Source organism: Hirundo rustica, chromosome 2 (genome assembly GCF_015227805.2).
Source record: "Hirundo rustica isolate bHirRus1 chromosome 2, bHirRus1.pri.v3, whole genome shotgun sequence".
NCBI lineage: Eukaryota > Metazoa > Chordata > Aves > Passeriformes > Hirundinidae > Hirundo > Hirundo rustica.
Genome location: NC_053451.1, coordinates 45429788 through 45453222, shown reverse-complemented (window position 1 = coordinate 45453222; position 23435 = coordinate 45429788). Strand labels below are relative to the sequence as shown.

The 23435-nt window shown below is 39.6% G+C and overlaps 1 protein-coding gene across 2 annotated transcripts in view; it reads left to right on the top strand.

Moving 5' to 3' along the window:
- Window positions 1-23435, top strand: part of MICU2 (mitochondrial calcium uptake 2) — a 135770-nt gene that overhangs the window by 82023 nt on the left and 30312 nt on the right. For both annotated transcript variants that reach the window (XM_040054952.1, XM_058419283.1), the window contains exons 3-5: window positions 16831-16862; window positions 16975-17050; window positions 21640-21687. In XM_040054952.1, coding sequence (XP_039910886.1) covers window positions 16831-16862; window positions 16975-17050; window positions 21640-21687 — 156 coding nt within the window. The remainder of the gene's footprint in view (window positions 1-16830; window positions 16863-16974; window positions 17051-21639; window positions 21688-23435) is intronic.

Genomic DNA, 23435 nt, shown 5'->3' with positions numbered 1-23435 from the left:
CCACCTTTTGATGTTACTCAGTTTATTCCAGTTGTCTTTCGGGACTGATGTTTGAAGTCTGCAGAACGATGCAGCTCGTTCTCCCAGGCGCCAGCCCTCTTTTCAAGTCTTGAATGCGTGTCCTTTGTGCCGATACCTCTGGAGCTACTGACACAGTGAAATCTTGCTGCTGCATCGGTGTTGGCAAGCTCGTAGTAAGTCACGTATCCCACTAGAGAAACTGCCAGTTCCAGAAAACAGAGGACTTTTCTCCTGTTCCTCTCTGGGGTTCTTTTTCATTTTAGTTTCTCCTGGGGAAGGGGTGTGCTCCCACACCCTGACAATAGCCTTTATTTCTTTTCTGTGGATCCGTTGGTGACATAGAATGTGAGAGCTTCCTTCTGTTTCACTGATAGTTTCTTGGGAGAAACAATAACATCTAATGCTCAAAAATTTCATCTGCTTCTCTGGCTTTCTTTGAATTGGCTAAGAAGAAACATTTTTTGCCAGCTGTATGGTGGTAAAGGCAGTCTCTACTGCTGAAAAAGTGAGAGGGTATTTTAAACCAGTATGGTAATTTTAAAAGTACGCTGGGCAACATAAATTACTCTACACTTTCACTAGAAGAAAGCTGTCCATTGTTTGCTTTTCATTTGTACCAACTGTGAGAATTATAAAAAGCCCATTTAAAATTTGATTCATTTGTCATTTCAGTCTCTTTCCTCTGCAGAGAAAATAAATGCTCATTTCAAGAGGACAGTTGATATTCTTTATGTCCAGTATTTCTGTAAAGAGGAGAAAGGATTTCTGCTTAGTCAAACCATTATAAGAACACTCACATTTATTGCCACTGCTCACCTAAATTAACATGTAATATCTCATAATCTATTTTAATGGATTGTAGGACAATACTTCATGGCTTAGTACTTGTCTTTAACATTTCATAGCGAAGTATTTCAAAATTTATCATATTTGTTCTATAAGTTAGCTCCTATTTCAGCAGTTTAAAATAAAACAAACCTAACATATAGACCTCATACATTTTTTCATACTCAATTTTAAATCGTTTTTAACCACTGGTTATATTGGAAAACGGTGACACAATATCTCTGTGGCTTAAAAACTCTGCTGATATCCATCCTAAAAGTAGCCACTGTCTGTAAAAACCCTCTTGCTCTTATGCTAACATTTCCCATTTCCTAAAATAGTGGATTTTCTTTTGAACCTTAGCTCTGTGATGCATTATAGATAACTGAGCTACCACTCAGCATTGGTCTTGTTAGGTTAGCAAACCTGAGTTTATTTTTATCTCCTCTATCTGAATGAGGCCATCCATTCCACATCTTCGTATAGAATCTTTATTCCATGCTTTTCTGAGTCTGATTTATCTGTGCAAAGCCGGCGTCATTCCCTGGCTCACAGCACAATCCACTACCAATCACTGTGGTCTAAGGGATGGAACAAGGATGGAAGTCAGGAACTTCTTAAATTAAGACTGTTGCTGAAACTTCTGAATGTCAGACTGCAGCTTTAGTTAAGGAGAAAAATGGTTCAAAGCAATTCTTACTTGAGCAAAATGCTGAAATGTGTGTAGCCTGTGCTCCACTCGCAGTCACTACGTGCAGAACAGCTTCCAGCACATAAGATGCTTTGGTCCTCATTTGTACCTCCATGTGTCTGCCAAGCTGAGGATACTGGGGTAGAACAAATTATTTTCTGCATCCTTAGGTGAGGAAATTTTTGACATTATCATTGTGTTGTGATTAGAACAGAAAAAGAGAGATGTGGCAAAGAACATCCTCTTAGGAGGTCATGTGCTTAAGAGGCTTGATGCCCCCAGGTAAGGTACACTTTTGCTCTGGGAAAGGAAAAAGTTATGTATTTTTTCAATCCACAATTGCTCTTGGAGGAGAAATTAAGAAGCTGAGAATGGCAGGAAGAAGACAACACAAGGGTAATTGAAAGTGGTCAACAGAGAAGTCCAGTATACTGAATGCTGCTGCAGGTTAAATGAGACATGAGTTGGAATATTGATGTAAAGTATACTTCTGCATTTGGATTTGCCCTCTAAATTATATTTACTGAATAAGTATTTCTGTTCTATTTCTGTCTTGACCTATTACAGTGTTTGCTCTGGTGCTTAATATGGCCAGAATTCTTTAAAAAAACCTGACTGTAAAATAAAAGCCAGGGTAAAGCCAAATGTGTTTCAGAGGTTTGCTTCATCAGATTATTTGAATTTGGGGGGAGAAAAGTTTTTTTCTGAGGAAATAAGACAATTCTAGGAAAGAGCAAGTTGTTTTTTGAAAGAAACTTACGATCTTCATTTGGGTTTTTTTGTTTTCTTTCTGAAAGATTTTTTTCTTTATCATGTGAGGAGTTTGAAGTCAAAGTGTCAAGTGGTGGCTTTTCTTCTCTTACTCAGTCTGCAGAGTTCATTCTTTAGTGTATAGGAGGTGCTCTAATTGGTGCACAAGACTGTTTCTACTGCTATAGAAGACTGATGAACATCATGTTAATAATTTTTAAGCATATTATTAGCAGCATTATTTTTTTTCTAAGTTGCAAATTGACCAAGCTGTTTTGACCAGTGCAATAAGGTATGTTTAACACCTGTTTTTAGGCTCCTCTATGAGTTCTCATAACTTTAGTTTTTTACAGTCCTAGGGAAGTTCTCAGGCTTTTCATGATCCAGTTCCTCTTTCTGTTACCACCTTGTCTACTAAATAAAGGCAATGTTTCAAATTACTTTTATGTAACTGTCTTCACTCTGCTGTTCTAAGAAAGTAATAAAACCTAACAAAACCTCTACATTAAGCATTTTGCACGGCAAAAATAGGTTAAACCTTTCATAGCTTAAAAAACAGGAGCATCCTGTTATCATTTACATACCCTCGGAGCCCCTGCTGTAGGAAAGCTTTCCAAACATCTGTTAATTGCTATGTGGCAGATGTTAATGATGTATAAACAAGTCAGACTCACCAGGGGCTGTGACTGGTTTTCTTAGAGCTTCTCTGTGTGCCAGTAACAGAATGAGCTAATCTTAGAAGTGGAAAGAAACTCCAGGCTAATTTAAAGATAAAGGTGAGAATGCTGTGGACCATCAACTGCAGGAAAGCAAGTCAGCCACTGAGAGGAACTCCAATTAAACATGAGAAGGAAGAAGGAAAGAATGTTTGTTTGTAACCTGGAGAGCTATGGAAATAGTGAAAATACTGGTCTGTGCAGGACCAGTAAATGCTCAAAGCAGTAGACAGTGTCTTCTGCATGAAAATTCCTAAAATTGGTTATTAGAATGTCCTTATCTTTCCATAATGACAGTTCGAAAAAGTAATGTCATCACTGGGGTGTCATCTGCACTAAAATAGCTTTCTTAAAATTTTCATGTAAGGTTACACTTCAGAGCCTTATAAAGGAGAAGGTTCCTTCTGGAAATTCTGCAATGACAGTATTATCTTAATTCAGCTCCAAATAACAATTCCCTTTATCACTATCATCCTTGTCATCCCCAGGTATCTAAAACATCTGAAGTGCTACAATACTGCATCTATGCCAAAAGTCTCTTCCCTTAAAATAGCAGTTTTATTATTTTCTGGTTTTTTCCTCTCCTTCCTTAAGCTGATTCACTAGCATTAATGGGGATTAGTTGCAATTATTAAGCCTCTGCTGAAAAAGAAAGTGATGCATTAGGTTCTGTTAGAGTAGGCATCCAATAATTCAGTTTATCCATTTAACAAAACTAATTGCAAAATGGACGTGTTTCTTTGGTTAGTGTTTATGAACCCTTATCTTTCAATGGATGATGTCAGCAGAATTTGGGAATATGGAGAACAGATGGGTAATATCACCAATTAAAAAAATACAAGGTTTTTGGAGTAAAACTGTAGACTAGCAGCAAGGGGACCCAAAACAACCTTGTGTGCTTTCTTTTGCTTATATTTGTCATATCTTTTAGAAGTTCCTATTACTGACATTCAACACAGATGGTAAATAATTTGCTAAAGCCTTTCCAAATTTTTAGTTAAGAAAATTATTTCATCCCCTTTTTTGTCCTCTAATACAAATGTATTTCTTGTTTCTTCAAGAAAAGTCTGCTGCAGAGGTGAATAGGAGGTGTAACCAGCCCAGTCACCCCATGCAGTAATTGAACACCATCTAGTGGGTATTCACTAAATCCTTTCATTCCTAAACAGAATCCATATTGGTTATAATGTACAAAGTAATTGTTCTCTAAACTCAAAAGCGACACCCTTGGATAGCTAGTCACTGTAAATTGCATGTTCATGAATGGGGCTTTTGTTCTGGAAGAGAAGCATAATGAGGGTTTGAAATTTTGGTGTTTATTGTGCTCTGGACAGTAAGACAAAATGTCCCAGACCTTGAGCTTAAACACACATTTCACATTAATGAAATTACCAATATAGAATTGTTTCCTTTCAGTAAAATGCCCCAATTCACTGTTAAATCCAGTGCTTAGTACTCTCATGCCTCAACAAATAAGGCAAAAATGCTATATTGTAGGTTGTCAGTGAGAATTGAAGCTGGGCTGCAGCCTTCAACTGCATGAAAATGCTGTTGCCCTTAGTACAAGCAAGGGGGCAAAAGCCAGAAGCTGCATTTGAAACCTACCAAGTATTGCATGTATTTGGTGTAAGCGTATGTAACAAAAGCACATAAATGGATATTTTCTTTTTGGGAGGATCGGTCAGGTGACTGTATTAAATTAGAGAGATGTCTTGTATTCATAACCCTTCTAGAAACAAATGTCTGCAAGCATATCCTAACCCCAACTGAACATGGTCGTGGGCAGCAGATCCTGACTGACCTTGCTTTGAGATTTTTCCTGTTGTCATCACAAGAAGATAAGGACATTCTGGTTACTGCAATAACCTCCAGAGCTCCATTCCAACTTCAGCTATTCTGTGAGTGAGGTAATTTCCCTCAACCTCGGGGGAACCCCACTTCATGAGTTTTTCCACAAGCTTCTCAGGAACTCCTGAGACCACCTTTCACAATCACCAGAAGGGTGCTGGTTGTGATATATTCGCTAGAATGTTACCAGTGGGAAGGAAATAAGAACAATAATTTGTTCTAAAGGCTGTGTTTGTTCTGTGGGGGATGTAGAGCAGCCCTGAAGGCCTCAATTTTTAGACATTTGATGGAAGAATAAGATAGCAGGAGAAAGAAACATGGTTACCACCATCATTAGAATAGTGCTGCAATAGAAATCAGACATCCTGCTGTTGAGATTTCCAGATTTTACAATAGCAATACAGAAAAAAATTAGCCACCTCTCTCTTTTGTATTTTTTTTTTTCACCTAAAGGTCTGACTAGGAAGTGCCGTAATATGATGAATGACAGTTTCCCAAACTGATATCTCTGGTAAAATGCCACTATACTTTTCCAGTCAACTGTCACATCTTTGAATATTTTTGGCAGTATTTCTAAGACCTTTTACTGCATGTTGCTGTAGTGGAAGTAAATCTTTAAAAAAATACAAAGCATAACAAAAGAGAAAGCATTAATGATGGTGTAAATAATTTTGATATGTGATAGGGTGAAACAGGAAAAGCAGTAAAAAACAGTGAGCTACTACATAAACTGGATCTAAGTAGCTATTTATATTTACAATACTCTTGAGAATCCATGCAATTTATGTGATATGTCAATGCTTCTGGTTGCTTACCCACTGCAGTAATTTAAATTACCTAGATGCACTGATATGTCAGCTATTTACTGCTTGGACACAAGCATGATAAATGTCCTATATCTGAAGAGAATTACGGTAACCACTGCATTTTTCATGCTGATACTGTTAATAAGTACATTTATTTCATTTAATATTTCCAGTTTTAATTTTAAAATTTTAAATTACTTCGAAATATTAGATTTTTTTCTTTCTGTTCCATTAGGAATAAGGAATATCAACAGTATCCTGAAGTTTGTGCTTGGATGAATAAGTTTAAGAAGTAAACTGTTTCATAAACAAAGGAGGTGAATTAATTTCACCAATTTTTGACCTGCCCAGTGGATGAAGGGAAGGGTATGGATGTCATCTACCTAGACTTTGGAAAAGCCTTTGACACTGTTTCCCTCAGCATTATCCTGGAGAAGCTGGCTGCTCATGGCTTGGGTGGTTGCACTATTCACTGGGTAAAAAACTGTCTGGATGGCCAAGCCCAGAGAGTGGTAGGAAATGGACTTACATCCAGCTGGGGGCCAGTCACAAAGTGGTGTTCCCCAGAGTTCTGTATTTGGGCCAGCCCTGTTTAATGTCTTTATTGATGAACTGGATGAGGGGATCAAGTGCACTCTCAGTAAGTTTGCAGACAGCACCAAGGAGTATTGATTTGCTGGAGGGCAGGAATACCCTGCAGAGGGATCTGGACAGGCTGGATCAAAGGGCCAGGGCCAATTGTATGAGGTTCAACAAGGCCAGGTGCTGGGTCCTGCACTGGGGTCACAACAACCCCAGGCAGCACTACAGGCTGGGGGCAGTGCCTGGGAAGCTGCCTGCTGGAAAAGGACCTGGGGGTGCTGGTGAGCAGCAGCTGAACATGATGCAGCCGTGCCCAGGTGGCCAAGAAGGCCGATGGCATCCTGGCCTGGGTCAGCCGTGGTGTGGCCAGCAGGAGCAGGGCAGTGACCGTCCCCCTGCCCTGGGCACTGCTGAGGCCACACCTCAAATCCTGTGCTCAGTTCTGGGCCCCTCACTGCAAGAAAGACATTGAGGGGCTGGAGCGTGTCCAGAGAAGGGCAGCGGAGCTGGGGAAGGGTCTGGAGCACAAGTGCCGTGAGGAGCAGCTGAGGGAGCTGGGGGTGTTTAGCCTGGAGAAAAGGAGGCTCAGGGGGAACCTCACTGCTCTCTGTAAGTGCCTGAGAGTGTAGCCAGGTGGGGAGCGGCCTCTTCTGCCAGATAAAATGTGACAGGATGAGAGGACACGGCCTCAAGTTGCACTAAGGAAGGTTTAGGCTGGGTACTAGGGAAAAATTCCTCAGTGAATGGGTGGTCTGACATTGTAACAGGCTGCTCAAAAAAGCAGTGAAATGACCATCCCTGAAAGTCATCAAAAGACTTGTGGATGTGGCACTTGGGGACACAGTTTACTGCTGAACCTGGCGTTCAGCAGTAAACTGAATACTGCTGCATTTATGGCTAGACTCAATGATCTTAGAGGTCTTTTCCAACCTTAGTGATTCTATGGTCTTTTGAAGCCAAATCATGGAATCATAGAATCATTAAGGCTAAAAAAGATTTTTTAAATCGTTAAATCCAGCCATTAACCTAACCCTGTGAAATCCACCACTAAACCATGCCCATAAGCAACACATTCACATGTCTTGTAAGTACCTCCAGAGATGGTGCTTCCACAACTTCCCTGGGCAGCCTGTTCCAATGCTTGATAACCCTTTCAATAAAAAAAGTATTCCAGTCTAAACCTCCCCTTGTGCGACTTAAGGCCATTTTCCAAACTAATTTTAGTATTTATATTATCTTTCAAATGTGTGAATATGTATTTGTGTGTATTATCTGATGAGATAATGCATGAGCCAAAGTCTGTTGGGAGCAATAGGACAAAGTGGTTGACCTACGTGGTTATTTCTGGCATTGTTATCTATAATTCTTTCATGTTGTATTCAGTACATATCAAAGGGTAATAAACCATACAGTTACTTCATATAATTTGACACAGTTTGAAATCATTTGCAGTTCCTGCTTAGGGGATAAATTGCATCAGAGCAAGAAGGTGGAAAAGGTGATCCTCTCTGACACGTCCTCTTTTTTTTTTTTACTCCAGGGTTAGTGAGGTAGCTTCATCTTAATGATAAATTCCCACACAATGGATTAATTCTCCACCTGGCACCTCCGTTATGTTTGCCAGCAGGAGAACCCAATTTGTAATAAGCAGTCTCTGATATTCTTGTGCTTAGTCTTTGACTGGTTTGGGGGGAGGTGTTGCATTTTGTAAGATGCATGTGAAAAGTAACAGTTTGTCATGACAGGGAAGATCTTCAGAATACATATTGTAAAGGAAGTAGCTGAATGAGACAAAAGGAGTGGTTGCTACTCTGGTGATGGGGGCTTTATACTGAGCACATAAGCTGAAATCAAGTTTTGCATAGTGAGATAATCAGTTTCTGGCTTTGTTAAGATGTTGACCTTTTTTTCCTTCATTTTGATTGTGGGATGATTTGCACACATTTTCATTCTGAATCCAAATTAATCTCTGCTTATAATTAAGATGCAATTTGCTCCGGTTGTGTATGCAGTCAGATTTTGAACTGTGTCATTTCATTGTTTTTGTCTTTACCCCTCTTTTTTGTTCTTCTATAACAATCTTCTCCAGCCATAAAGTAGATTGCCGAACCCTTAGGCCCGGGATCATGACTTCTAATGCTGCCTAGTGGAGGAACAGAATTAAACCTCTAGTGCTAGGAGGCTGTCATAATAGTTTATCTTCATCTGATGTTAATATCCTAACCTAGCATGTGCTCTGACACTGTAGTATTTAAAAACTGTGTTTTATTAACAATAGGAGATGATGACTTAAAGAGAGTGATGCTACACAAATTATACCTTCTTTATTTCAGAGTTGGATCAAAGTTCATTAATTGAGTCTTCTTGAAGGCATAGTCTAGCTTGTACTGTTGTTTTTGCTAGATAAGACTGACTACAATCTCAAACGTTGTAACAGGAATTTTTGGGGGTTGTGGCTCTGCTTGCCTGTTCCATGTGGGAAGGTCCATGGTTTTGTGCAGAGTAAGGAAATGCCATCTATCCCAAAAGTCTGAACTGCATAGTGTTCTCTGTAAGTTGTAAGAATTCTCCACCCTTCTGGTCTCAGAAACATGTATTATGGATACAGTTCTTTCCAGGTAATCTTAGTTGTCCTTCATAAAACTTTATTGCTGCAATTATGCAGCCATTTCATCTCTTGAACTGTAGTAAACTTTGTCCTTGCATCTAATTAAGTTCTTACTACAACAGAGAATACGTGCCCTTAGCACTGCTAGCATCAGGCTGCTAGATAGGAGGTTGGAAAAAAACCTCCTATGGAGGTTGGAAAGATGTAACAAATACAGAAAGCAGTCTCAGTGTGAGTTATCTGGTTGCATGCAGAAGGACTCACTTGCTCAGCTTGCATATATAAAAGCTGAATGCCAGGTCAGAGGGAGTAACTAGTATTTCTGCTGGAAAGATGAGCAGAGTCCAATAGGATGAAGTTTAATCGGTCCAAGTGCCGAGTCCTGCACTTTGGCCACGACAACCCCCTGTAGCGTTATGGGCTGGGGACGGTGTGGCTGGACAGTGCCCAGGAGGAAAGGGACCTGGGGGTACCGGTGCCAGCAGCTGAACATGAGCCAGCAGTGTGCCCAGGTGGCCAAGAAGGCCAATGGCATCCTGGCCTGGATCAGGAATGGTGTGGCCAGCAGGAGCAGGGAGCTCATTCTGCCCCTGTACTCGGCACTGGTGAGGCCACACCTCGAGTGCTGTGTCCAGTTCTGGGCCCCTCAGTTTAGGAAGGATATTGAGATGCTTGAGCACGTCCAGAGGATGCAGCGAGGCTGGTGAGGGGCTTGGAGCACAAACCCTGTGAGGAATGACTGAAAGAGCTGGGGTTGTTTAGCCTGGAGAAAAGGAGACTCAGAGGTGTCCTTATCACTCTCTACAACTGCCTGAAGGATGGTTGTGGTCAGCTGGGGGTTGGTCTCTTTCTCCAGGCAGCAACTGACAGAACGAGAGGACACAGTCTCAGGCTGCATCAAAGGAAATATAGGTTGGATATTAGGAAAAAGTTTTTCACAGAAAGAGTGAAAAAGTACTGGAATAGTCTGCCCAGGGAGGTGGTGGAGTCACCATCCCTGGACGTGTTTAAATAAAAACTGGATGTGGCACTTGGTGCCATTGCTTAATTGAGGTGTTAGGGCTTGAGTTGGACTCAATGATCTTGAAGGTCTCTTCCAACCTAATCATTCTGTGATTCTGTGATTCTTTAAAAAGAGGAAACAGATAAGTGCAAGACCTGGATTGGGGAGGCCTGTCTCAACCTGGAATAAATTGTTCTTTCTCTGTCTCTCTCCCTTGACTATAAAGGGAGCCTGGGGTCATTAGTCAGAATGAAGTTTGAAGAAGGAGATAATATCTTTTATTAGACCAGTTGCTCTAAGTTGGAAAAATTAGACAAGCTTTTGGGCATATGAGCTCTTCTTCAGATCTGAAATAGGAGCAACAGATTTCAAAGTTAATTATAAACCTTTTTCTGTGTATGTCTTCACCATCAACTATCATAGTTACAGCAAAGCACCACGGAGATCACTAACTCAGATTTAGGCACCTAATTTTTAGACATCTAAATGAAGCCAGAGGAGCCAAGCATGAGGTGCTTATTTGGGAGTTTGAGGGTTTGCATTTCACATGACGCGTTTTTTTTCCGGATGCTCTCTCCAGTGCTGAGCTCTGCCTGCCCAGAGGGCTGGCAGCCTCTCCTGCTGGGGAAATTGCTCAGCTGCAATTGTGCTCTCTGCTTGGCTTCTTGCTGCTTGTATGTTTCACGTGAAGTCCCAGCTCACTTTGCGTGCTCCCTTTGCAGGGCTGCCCTTACAGTCCTGTGAGACTGCTCCAGTTGTTTGGGAGAAGTGACTTTCTGTCTCCTGTATGTCCTTGCAGTACAAGTCTTGTGGTAAGCTTGGGAGTTTGAACATATTCTCAGCTTTCCCTTACCTGCAGCTTGGATATGTTATTGGAAAGAGAGCGGATCTGGGACTATGTCACTTTCCCTGGATAATGTCTAAGGAGAAGCTGTTCCTCTGCTCTCCTTGCCATTCCCACAGACTCCTGCTCCAGTCCCATTGGGGCTGAGTTGTTTGCAAGCACTGTAGTGGGCAACACAGCATCTGTTTTTACCCCGGTGCTTTCGGTTATTTTGGAACTCTTGGTGACTCTCCTGGTGACTCCATGGCATGATCTCTTCAAGAGGGTTTGAAAACTTGCTTATCTTAATTCTTTTGTCTGTTTCAGTTTCCTTAAAGACTGTGTCATCCTTTGATGTTTCCTCCCTGCATCAGCATCCCACCCTTTTTACCCCAGGCTGCCTGACTCACTGAGAAACCTCCTGGTATTGACTTGCTCTGATGCAACTGCTTTTCTGAAATGGAGATTTGCCAGTGCTGGCCCCATCCCAGCGCTCTGTATTTCTTGTTTCCTCAGAGGAGTGATTGCTTTAAATAAAGAAGGACAGATGCAAAGCTTGTTTTGTAAAGCATAGCAGAAGCTTCTATTACTGCAAATTGCCTTTTCCACTGGGCATACTTGAATTCAATTCAGGTGGTTCAATTTACTAATTCATGTGATTGAAATGACTTTTATCAATTATCTTTCAATGGAGCAATGCAGTAGTTCAGTAAAAGCTTTCTAGCTGAAGTAGATTATTAATTCATTTAAATTGCATGCACATTTATTATTCAGATACTGGTTTGCCAGGAGCTAGCATAGCAATCTGGCCACTTGGTTTGTCATGCTTTCAAAAAGCCTTAAATTTTTGCTATCCTTAATTCATCTCCAGTATCACCAGTACTTCAAAAGGAGGCCTTAAAGAACTAATTACTAGCTTGAATTTTTGTCCTTTATTGGTTTCATTAGCAGTAAGTACTTTATAAATGCACAGAAGAGCTTTAAAGAATGAGGACGAAAATAAGGTAGGTTAAAAAGGCACACTTCGTTAATATAACATATTTGTCCAGTATCATTAAAATTATCTAAGAGAGCTGATAATGAAATATAAGCTATTGAATTTCAAAGGTCTTCTATTTCAGGCTAATTTAAACAGAAATTTTAACAGCATCTCCCCAAGGAAATCAACACACATAATTCTTATCTAACCCAGCTCGCTGCTGCAGGATTCTCAGAGTTCAGCTTGCATGAAAGCTGGCAGCCAGTTACAAGGAAGAAATACAAATTCTTGTTCCCATGGCAGGCAAGGCTGCAGAGTGGGCTCTACTGTAAAGGCCACAGCATGAGCTGCATACAGTGGGTGTGGTTTTTAAGATGCCCTGATCCTCAGATGAGGACTGTGCTGAAATCCCATCCAGTTTAAAATGTTCATTTCACTCATCATTTTGCAGAATGAGAGTTTGTTTCAATTGTGAATGTACTTAATGCTATTCTCACCCTACTTCTGCATAAAAACCAAATGGTTTTATAGTACCTCAGTATGACCTTGAACCTGCCAATATTCAACAAAGATAGCAATGAATGCCATCCAAAATTAAAAAGCTGGGAGGTCAATTTTTCTGTTATTCTTGTTTGTAATTTTGTCTGTTTGAAATGGAGCTAAAAAAATATTTGGGTCAAACCGTCTTAGTAACTTTACTGATAAAAAGGACAGGAGTTTGTTCTTCTAGGAAAAGATACCTATTTTATACTGTTCACATTTGAATTTCAGGCTGTGGGGAAAGATTGATTCAAATTTTCATTTAAATTTCCGTATTACAAAAATAAAGCAATCACACAGACATGTAAAATTATGCTTTCTTGCAAATTGTAGTAACTACTTTTGCTTTGTCCTTTGATTATTGTTGTTAGAGTTGTTGATTGTCATGATTTTGCTCATTCTTTGAATCTAGACATCTTTTGTCAGATCTAAGCCATTTCTTAGCTCTGTTGGTGCAATAGGGTGTTACTATGTGTGCAAGTTCAACCTTGTTTAATTCAGCTCTTTCCTAACAGTAATCCTAACCTTGATGTCAGGTCCATTCTACGTCTTAGAGTAAAAAAAATGATAGATGATGGAAACACTTCTATTGTAAGAAATGTAAGTGAGAAAATATCCAGGTTTGCCAAGGGCAAATTAAGACTGATGGAGCTGCTCTTGGCAGTGTTTTCTTAATTACAGTTGTCAACTAACTTTCTTGGCTAACAGCACAGAACTTGTGTGTTTGTATTTGTGTCAGTATTCATACAACTTAAAAAGCTAAGATGCCTTTTTGTCCATGAAAAGTGCCTCTGTACCTCATTGTTTCATGGATATCCTGTAGGTGGTGAAAATTAGATTATTGCATCTGTAAAATATGTAGACACCCTTGAAAATAGTCACTGTTCTTTAAGCCAGCATTCCATCATAGTTGTGGCAGGTCTGTAGGAAGAAAGAAAAAAAATTGAAAAAAAAAAGGTGTTCTCATTTATTCAAGTTCAAAACAATAAAAATTCCATGTTTCTTTTTTTCCTATCAAGGTAAGATGAGCTACTACAAATAAGTTTTGTACTGTGTCATTAATTTTCCAATTTGTAAGAATCTATTAAAGTAAAAGAATACAGCTAAAGAAAATTTAATCATATGGATCTTTTACTTATTAGAATAAATAGTCCCTAATAATTATATCTATTGCCTGTAGTCCTCAGAGAGAGACTTAGATCCTGATGTATTTGTAGTCATGTGTGAGGAATGATAGCACCAATATTTAATTCATAGGAAGAAAGAGGCACTTTTTTCCTTCGGTGTACAAACTGACAGAGAAAACTGTCCAAACCTTTGCAGTGCTTCTTCTGCAGAGAGAAGTTAACCTTCTCATAATTATATTAGACAGGTCTTAAAAGACCTGATTCCTTAGAGGGCTGCACATTGGATATTTATAGAGCTTTTCTTGTTTGTGCTTAAAGGGATCTCACTGTTAGGAAGTAAATTAATTGAGAAAATAAGCACTAAGAACTAAATGAGCATTCAAGAAGTATGTTTCCTAGTGAAAACAGATTTAAGTCTTCACACATGACTTTATATGGTGACAGTGCCAATAAAATATAACTGGATGCAATTCTTAGAAAACATTAAAATAATTATTGGAGGAAACTCATTCTACAGTTTAAATTATTATATTATTATAAGATTGCATTCTAATATGTTACACAAATCCCAGTATGAAAGATAACACTACTGGCTGTTGTCTCAGGGTGTTTTTTCCAAAAATTTTCTACCTTCCAGTACACATGCTTGCTGACGTCTGCCCATGTGAGAAGAGCACCATTAAAAGACTCCATATGTATTACTTTGCTGCGCTTACTGCTTTGAAAAGTAGAAATCTCTTTGTTTCTCTTTCAATCTCTTCCTTCCCCTCCTGTTTTTTTTTTCCTGTCTTACTGTAGCAGCTGCCTCTCATCCAGTCCCTGCAAGGACTGATTCTGACCCACCTGGTGCTGCCTCTCACCATGTCCTGGGGTGATTATGACTCTTCTCTCACTCTTCTGCCACTCAGCAAAGACTTCTTCTCCTCTCCCAGTCCTTTCACCCATGCAAGGGTAGCATGAGCATCTCTGTATCGTTGTTACATCTCTGCTTTTCACCTCTGAAAGAGGTCAGCCAACACGTCAGCATCTTAGATATCCCCCGGAGGGTGACTGTGGCTGGATGCAAGAGGGCAGATGTTGATGGCTGCCACAGCCATTTCTGTGAGCTCTAGGCAGTGCAGTTGTGACTGCTGGCTGGTGAAAAGAGTCCATGCATCTACAACAGACTTCCCTTCCCTGTCTTAATTTTTATCATGATAGGCTAATTCTTAGTGAGGGTATGTTCCCCAAAACCGTGAAGAGTTTCAGTGTTGTTGTGCTGACTGCAACACAAAGAAGAGAAACACAGACTCAGTCAAGTGTGCAGCCTCACAAACTTGGCCAACTATTGTCCTGTTGTCTCAGCTGTGGTTCCCAGTGCTTTCTCCTTATCTTGCATCACTTATCCTTGCCTTTGCTGTTCCAGCTCACAGAGTTCAACTTGTCTCCCTTCATCATCCTCCTGGACGCTGGCAAAAGGCTACTCCCCAGTACACTGCTGTGGTAGCAGGTGCCAATCCAGATGTGATGTTCTTGGTATCACCAGGAGAATTAAATGGATGGAATTGCTGTTAACCAAATAAGGGTATATGGCTAGCTTTGGTGCAGACATCAAGTACAAGGAGTATGTACAGTGAAAAACATTGCAGGGTGGTTTTCCCTTTTTTCTTTCAGATACTGTTTTTTGCAGACCTACAGCCTGACTTATTCCCTTCTGTAAGGCTAGTCTCTAGGTGGGTCTGCCAGGGCCAAAAAAACCCAGCTGAAGTTGAGTTTCACATTGAAACGTGCTGTAGAGAAGCAGTGACATTTCAAAGCTGAGATCTAACTCATTTAATTTGCTAAACAGCCATTCATGAAAATGCTCTGCAGCAGGGACTGGTGTTAGATGTAACTGTGGTGTTACATCACACTGCTCAGAACTCAGCCTTACTGGATGTAGCTATTGTTGCTTCTTCTCCCAGTCCGCTATTAGTCTGACTTCTTTTGTCTCAAATGAGGCAAAGTAGAGGATTTTATGCATTGTTTTACTTAAAGGGTATCCACCTATGGAGCTTTATATATGTGTGTGTGTAAGGGTGTAGATATATGTATAGGCATTGCACAAAAATGTATTCATCCACAGTAACAGGTGGTACTGGCAACACCTGTTGCTGGGGTCACTCAACACTCCAGTATTAAAACCCTAATTTTAGTTGCTTATAACTTTTGTCAAACTTAAACATTTGTGTTGAAATGTTATGTGCCAGGTGTCTGCCTTAGGCTTATTTGGGGGAGGGGATGTGGGGAGAGGAATTTATCAGCAAAACTGTTACTGCTAGTTCAGGGAGCAAAGGCCAGGGTACTGGTTTGCCTGTGCTGAAAAATGAGCTATGGCTGGTTGGGATGTTCCAAGCCAAAAGTTACCAGTGGAGATCCCTTGCAGCTGGGTGTGCCATTTGCCAGAGCTATGGAAATTCGCTATTTTACTGACAAAGCACCTCCGTCTGGCCAAGTTATGGGCCTGTGAAAATGCCTGGTAGATGTTTGTTGACAGCTGCCCACCAGGCTGCCTCCATCACGTCCATTTACAAATAGTGGTGCTGCACTGGTGACCATTTGAATACAAAATGCCTGTGAAGAAGCAAAGTAGCCGTGGAGACTGAGCGTGGAGCAAAGCAGGCTGCTGCACACAGGGGCACCAGTCCACAGGGCACATCCAAGTGGCTCAGTTTGTGCTTACTCAGTGTGAATAAATAGGAGAGAATGGCTGGCTGGAATCCAGAGGAAATGGTGATGAAGGAAGAGCGTGATGGGCTGAGAGTAGTAAGAGTGAAGAACAATCGAGTTTGGAGAAGTGCTGAGGAGACAGACTGAGAAGGGACATGCACAGCTCCTGCAGGTCCATGACAATAGGGTTTCTGTGATCACTGCCTAACCAGCTGGGATATTCCACTCTTGATACATTGCAGCTCCTCAAACATGATTGCACAGGAACATAACCTATACTGCCAGTGGCTCCCCTATTTGAGTGTATACACTTGAACCTGCTAAGAAACACTTAGGAGTTTGCATGATTTTCATCTGACGTTCTTTCAGAAAGAAACATCAGCTTCTTTTTTTTTTTTTTTTTTTTTTTAGTATTTCTTAGCTTTCACGTACTCAACCTGCACTTCAAGGACTATCATGTGCATGGAAATCCCTTTGTAAATACTACAGCTGTCTCTCGGTGTACAGTCTTGCTTTGGAATCTGTGTAACATTTATAGTTTGCAGTATGCAAAGTCATACTAGTAAGCTGGTCATCGATATGAAAGTGGGCTGTGGTTTAATCTAGGCTGACATAGCATTTGAACAGACTGCTCATATTATTTTTAAATCTTGTCCTTTTCATGATAATTATGGGAATTAGAAACAAACTGTCTATTGCAAAATATTCTGTTTCATATTACTTAGCATTTTCCCATAAAAATCTGAAGAAATGCCACGGAACCTGATCAAAGTTCAAAGTCAGTTTGTTATTGAATGATGACGATGGTTTTTTTTTATTATAGGCAAAGCCTCAGCCAAGAAACTGACAAAAAAGGTAAGCAAAATGTTCCTTTCCCTCTTCAAAAGAACTTGCATTCTTTCTGTTACTGAAGTGATTAAGTCTCTTTCAAAACTGGCTTTATATTTTCTTGTTTGTGTCTTTAAAGGAGGTAGATGCTGCACTGCTGTATGTTGCCAAAGCTAAACCAGGACCGACGTTTTTTAGAGAGCTTGGTGATAAAGGTAATGAGCACTTCTGATACTGGAAAATACATCTTTCTTTTCATCTCATTATATGGTATGAGTTGAATGTATTTTTAAAGACTTTTCATGGATTTTACTTCATCCCCATCTAGCCAGTAGCTGCCTCCTTGGCAAATCTCTCAGTTATGCAAGAGAGAGTAAAGAGTCTGGGAACTGAAAGCCTTCTGAGGTGCAGGAGGAGACATGAAAGAAACTGAAAAGCCTACTTGGAATAGAAAAGGGCTAAAGGGATGACTTGAACATAAAATGGACTTGAAAGACTTTTTGTTAATAGCCTGACTGTTCCTCTGTATAACTTAAATGCATGGAAAATAAGAATTAAAAAATTGTACCTAGTTACATTAAGTGGTATCCCTGATTCCAAGAGCAATTGAACTTATTTCTCCCTCTTCAGGAACTCTGTAACCCTTCACAGTGTTGATGTGCTTTGTTTCCTTTTCACCCAGCATTTCCACTTTATACTGGACTACATAAAGAGAAAACTAAGAGCTAGGATATTGTTAGTGTGACAACAGGAGATTAAAGAACACCAAATAAACATCTCATTAACATAAATTAATTGAAGAGAGAAAACAAACAAAAGGATCAAGAAAACCAAATAGATGAGCAATTAACCATTTCACAGTAACAAAGACCAAAATTCCCAAACTAATGAGAAAGACTGACAGCGCCTGTTCACAAACTTTCCGTATCATACAGTTCAGCCTGAACCCCTTATCCCGCGGATGTTTCTGAAAAATGAAGCTGCTGTTGCCCTGCTGCAGCTCCTTGGCGGGCATGAGCCGTGCTCTCTCCATGCACAGCAGATCCTCAGACACAGCTGGAAGCTTGTGCCAAGAGAGCAGCCCTCGATCTCAGTCTGCAGCATTTCAGCTACCCTTCGGCCTCGCAGCCTCTTCTGCCTGCAGTTCATTTCTTGCATCCTTGTGCACACCTGCAAGGGTCTCCAGCTGGGTGCCTTGCTTGTCAGCCTGCTCCTGAAAGCCCCAGCATATCCCAAAAACCCTGAAATAATCTCTGAACAAATTAACAGTTCTGTCCTGTCCTAGGAAAGGCTGGATTTTGTACTAAACAGTCATTCCCTGCCTTTTTCCAATCATCACATGCTTTCCCGGGATTTGGCTTAAAGTATTCTCAGTCTTGAATTTTTGGGTATTCTCTCTTTACCTGCTTTTTTACACCCTTTCTTTTTCTAGTGATGGTCCCTGCAAATCCGCAGAGCATGCTGCCTGGTAAAACCAGGAATCCACAAAGAGAAACTGAAAACAGCAAATCAGTGCAGCCTTCTCTTACTGCACCTCTCCCAGCTGAGTGCTTGGCAGAAAGTGGGCTCAGTGATACACTCAGAGTTGGCACCTTCTGCCTTCTGGCAAAGATCTGCCCTTGCTTAGCACTGTGTGTGTTCCAATCCCTGTCCTTCAAAGGTCAGGTAGGAGTCTGAGATGATGCAGAAACATTCAGAGCAGTCATCCATATGTCCCCACAACGCTCAGAGCTTTTACAATTTTTTGGTCATGGCACCTGTTTAGTGACTTTGATGCTTTTGCTTTGAGATGCATTATTATCACAGTTTAAAAATGAAAATATTTATGCTTTTACAAGTACCAGAATAATGAATCTACCCCTGTCCAACTGTTTAGCTGAGGTTATTTTAGCTACCTTCAATTGTTATTTAAATGTCAAGGAGAGGGAAAACTGCCATCAGTCAATTTGTAATGCTAGGAGATTCTGCCTTCTAGTGGGCAGTTTTAAAATTTGTGTCATATTTTGTAGGTATACTTATGATTTATTCAGCAGTATGAATATTGTACTGTCAGCATTCGCTAGTAAGTTTGAGGACAGATATTTCTAGGGAGGGTATGGGAAGGTTCCTTTAGCTTTAGAAAATGACAGTATTTTACCAATGCAAACTTCACGTTCTTGGCTGCAAGTATGCTGAGTCATTCAACTGTGTGTGAAGCTTTTATCTTTTAAGTTTTGCTTGGCTCTATGAATTTAATTTTCAGTGGGTTGTTGTATTTTGGGTTTTTAAAGTTTGCTGTATTGCATCTTTTAATTTGAGTACCTTTGTCATGATTATTGTAGAATAAAAAGGAAAATAACCAAAGTATTTCATTTACTTTATGGATGAGGTAAGTTGGCCACTCACTGCATATAGTAAAAGGACAATAAAATTAAATTTAAATATCTTACGATAAATTATTTTTGTACACTCTGTCTTCCAGAAAATATCAGACAGTCTGTGAATTTTCTTTAAAGCATTGAGTCTGGTTTTAAAGAACAATCCAGAATATTTCTACATATTTTTATTATATTTACCTTTTTGCCAATTTGACTCTAGCAACTTTTCAGTTAGATTACAGTAAGATGATGAAAACATCGTCTGTATCTTACTCCTGCCATTTCTTGCAAGGCTCCCTTTTCCAGCAGTCGTCAATTCAGGCACTTCTCCCTTGAGCCAATCAGCAGGCTGTTGTCTTTAAATTGATCTTTTCTTCACATCTTACCATCTCCATAAAAAATTTGCAGATTCTTTCTGCAAAATTTTTTAAGGAATAATGAAACCTGTCTAGCTATAAAGCTAACTCTCCAGGAGTTCAGTATTTTGTATCTCAATTATTACGACTTTATGTTTCCTCAGACTTTTACAACCATAATTTGCAATGTTAATATCCTTTCAAAACAAGTTTTTCTTTCACAACTTCTTGTTTTGTATCCCCGCACTGGGTTCTCCTTGTTCTGTATTACTTGGCAAAAAACCACTTCAGCTTCCAGGTCTTCCTTAAACTGTCCCCATGCAGAGCATCTCAAGACAGGGACAGACTTGCCCAGTAATGCCGTCCTTCATTGCTTGGTGGTTACATTTTCAGTCAGGGATCTTTGTGCTGACACCACTGCAGTCCTTGACTGGGAGGTGTTTTCTATACAGACCTGAGAAGTTGCCTCCTTGTCTTCCTTTATATTCTTTCCTTAAACATTCTTTTGCTGTGTCACACACAAAACAAAATTAGGAATCTTGATCACTACTTATCCCACTGCTCAAATTCTTTTCACCATGTTTGTTTCTATCCCCTTTTAATCTTGTCTTAGGCATATAAGCTAAAAAAATGCGGCAGGAGTTCTTTCTGCTTATTCCATTTTGAACTTGTAAAAAACCTAGACGTTTCATAGAATTCCAAGTTTTACAGCAATGAAAATAATGATTTGTATTCTTGCAATGACAGAAATGCTAAAACTTGTAAGCAAGATTAAGTCTTTGAGATGAAAGTATTTTTTATTTCCGCACAGTATTGTATGAATCTCCTGCTGTGCCGATTTACACAGTTCATGTAGGATAATAGGGTAAATAGTCCTATTTTGATAGAGAGGAAAGCTGAGATACGGAACCAGAATGTGCTGGCAACAGGATCAGCATTAGATCCCTTTAGCTAAGACTTTTCTCAGGTTTTCAGACTCTTGCATTTAGCAATTTAATATTTCTGAGCTCTGGTACTTAGAAGTCACTATCTGAGGTCAAATACAAATGCTGTTGCTTCTGCATAGTAGTTTATCAGAAGTTAATTGTTTATCACTGAAGCTTAAGAGGGTTCCTTATCTATCAATTAACTAAATATAAATTACAAAAATAGTTTATCTTTGCACAGATAGACATGTTTGAACTTCATTATTTTAAGCGACTTCAGCGTTATACAATGTTTAGCTCACAAGTTAAAAGTAGCTCAGTTATTTTGAAAAGTGATTTATAAAAAAGCCCTTTACAGTTTTTTCCCCAAACATTATTGCAAGGCAGATGGTTCAGATTCTCTTGTTTAGCCACCCTCATTCTGCACTCTCTATCTTTAGCTTGCACACTCTATTTTGACGCTATCACATCTTTGTGTTTGTTCAGGCTTTTCACTTAAGGCAGTATTTCAAAAGAAAACACTGGAATTTTCCTTCAAAAGGGGGGAAAATACTTTCACCTTGTAGAAAGGACATGTTCCTATTTAAAAAAAAAAAAAAAAAAAAGAATCCTCCTCTTGGCACAGGGCCCAGCAGTACTATCAGCACAATCTAGCAGCTTGGCAGCTTTTCGTGTTGCCATGTTCCCTTGAGAATTAGAGGGAAGCTATTCTCCGCCTTTTGCGAGCCTGCCAAAGGATGGAAGACTTTGATCCTTCAGGGTAATGTTAGAGTAGTTCTCCTCCCAGGTACTAAATGTGACAAGGCACATTTAATTTATTTGCCTTTTATATAAACATTGAATGTTTTCAGTGAGAATCCAAAGATTTAGTGTAGGCCTTTTGTTAATACCAAATAAACCGTACTTTCTTGGTTAGACATGAACATTGATGAGTCTCGGGTTAGGGGATTTTACCTTCATAGTACTAAAAACAGAAGTGAAAAATTGATTAAATAGAAACTTGGCTTACTTTAATGCACGTATTTAGTACAATGTCAAACTACCCTTTTTTTTTTTTTTTTTTTTTTTTTTTTTTTTTTTTTTTTTTGTGGTAAGATTTAATCTTTCAGATTTTGCTGTAAGTTTGGGAGGTTTTCCACAAGTAATTTTTTAACTTTTTTTTCAGGGTTGATATCTTATGCAGAGTATCTGTTCTTGCTGACAATCCTTACGAGTAAGTATTATATATTTAAAATACATAGGCACAAATACTCAGCTACTAACAGTTTACCAGGAACTTTTCTTCTGATATTTTTTAGCTTCTAAATTTCTGCATTATAGTAAGACATAAAAAGCTATTGTATATAGAGTGACAATGCATTAATATAAATGGACATCAGTGTCATCATTGTCCCATAGCAATGGGATCAGAAAAGTAATTTGAAATCCTTTGAGAGGAGGGAGACAATGGTTACAGAACCACATAATAAAGGAAAGAAGAACTGGACTGGAAGATAAATAATTTTTCTTCTGGATAGTAGTTTTAGCATTTTGGCCAATGAGACATTAGCAATATAGTTCTTACAGGGGTGTGAAAAACTGCTGTAGTGTCTCAAAGGTCGTTACCTGTTTTTATTGGATTCAGATTTGCAATGGATGCAGTACATAAACTGCAGAATTCTTCAGTGTCTTTTTGTCTGACTTTTAAGTCCTTTTTCTTTATCTTCTGTTCCTTTTGACTTTATTTCCTTCAAGTATAGTACTTGGATTTCTGCACCCCTCCTTTGCTTCCTTCTTTTTTCTCTCAGACACCTTTCTTAAAACAACTTTTTTTTTGGGTACTTGCTTTATCTACAAGCAACAGGCATTTTTTGGTTTTGTGCATGGAAGTGACCTGGGATTGTCTGGTACTTACTCTGTGCCATGCTTGCCACCTCCTTGTTTTGTTGTGATGTGTATGTAGGTGATACTTAAAAATACCAAGATTTGTGATGTGTCAATGAGCATTACATGATGAGACCCCTAGTGAAGTACTCTATATGCATGTCCATGGAATAGCCCACAAAATAGTCCCCATGCAGTCTTGTTAGACTGACTTATACAGCTCTAACATTTTCAGCAAGGGACAAAGCCAGGCATAATAGATTTATTGTTACAGTGCATGGGGAAAGGAGAGAAGGAAGCAGCCACTTCTTTCCTGACAGACTGTAGAGGCGTGACTCTCGTGTGACCCTCATCACTTCCATGGCTGCAAGGTTCATGGCTGGCCCTTAAATAAATGGACAAATTTTCCCTGCTCTGGAAATTCACCCTCTCATGGTGTAGTATGAACAGGTAATGTTGGTCTCCAGAGAGTGGAGGGGATATGTCCAGCCTTCCATCATTACACACCTCTTGCACAATTCTAGCCCTTCTGCAGTTTACCTTATTTCTCAGCAGAACTGCATCAGTTCCTGTTGCACAGCTTTGAAGGGTGGATAATCTCTTTGGCAACTTCAACTAGTACACAGTATTAAATTAAATAGAGAGAGATGCGTTAAGCTTTAACTTACGAATACACTGCTTCAGCAGTGGTGACTGTCCCGTGCTACACACTGCTTGAACATGAGTTACACCATGTGTTAAAGTGGCTTTTGAAATCAGAGACAGGAATTTAGCCCAGGTAGGATACTGATTTTAAAATACTTGTTGAAACTCTAAAAAGATGAATTTTTGTTAAAAAAGGACAACCATGACAGACAAATTATAACTTCAGAAGAATGCCTGAAGTTGCAGAAATAGGTGCCAAAGATTCTATTTCTTAAGAAATTTATGGCAGCTGAAAGTGAAATCATGCTGAATTATTGCTTGAAACAATTAGAAAATTAATGCAGTATCAGAGCAAGTTATTCCACTTCTCCAGACAATCCAGTAACATCATTTTTCGCAGAATTTACATAGGAATGTATTGAACCACAAAAACAAAGGCACCTTTTGATGCAG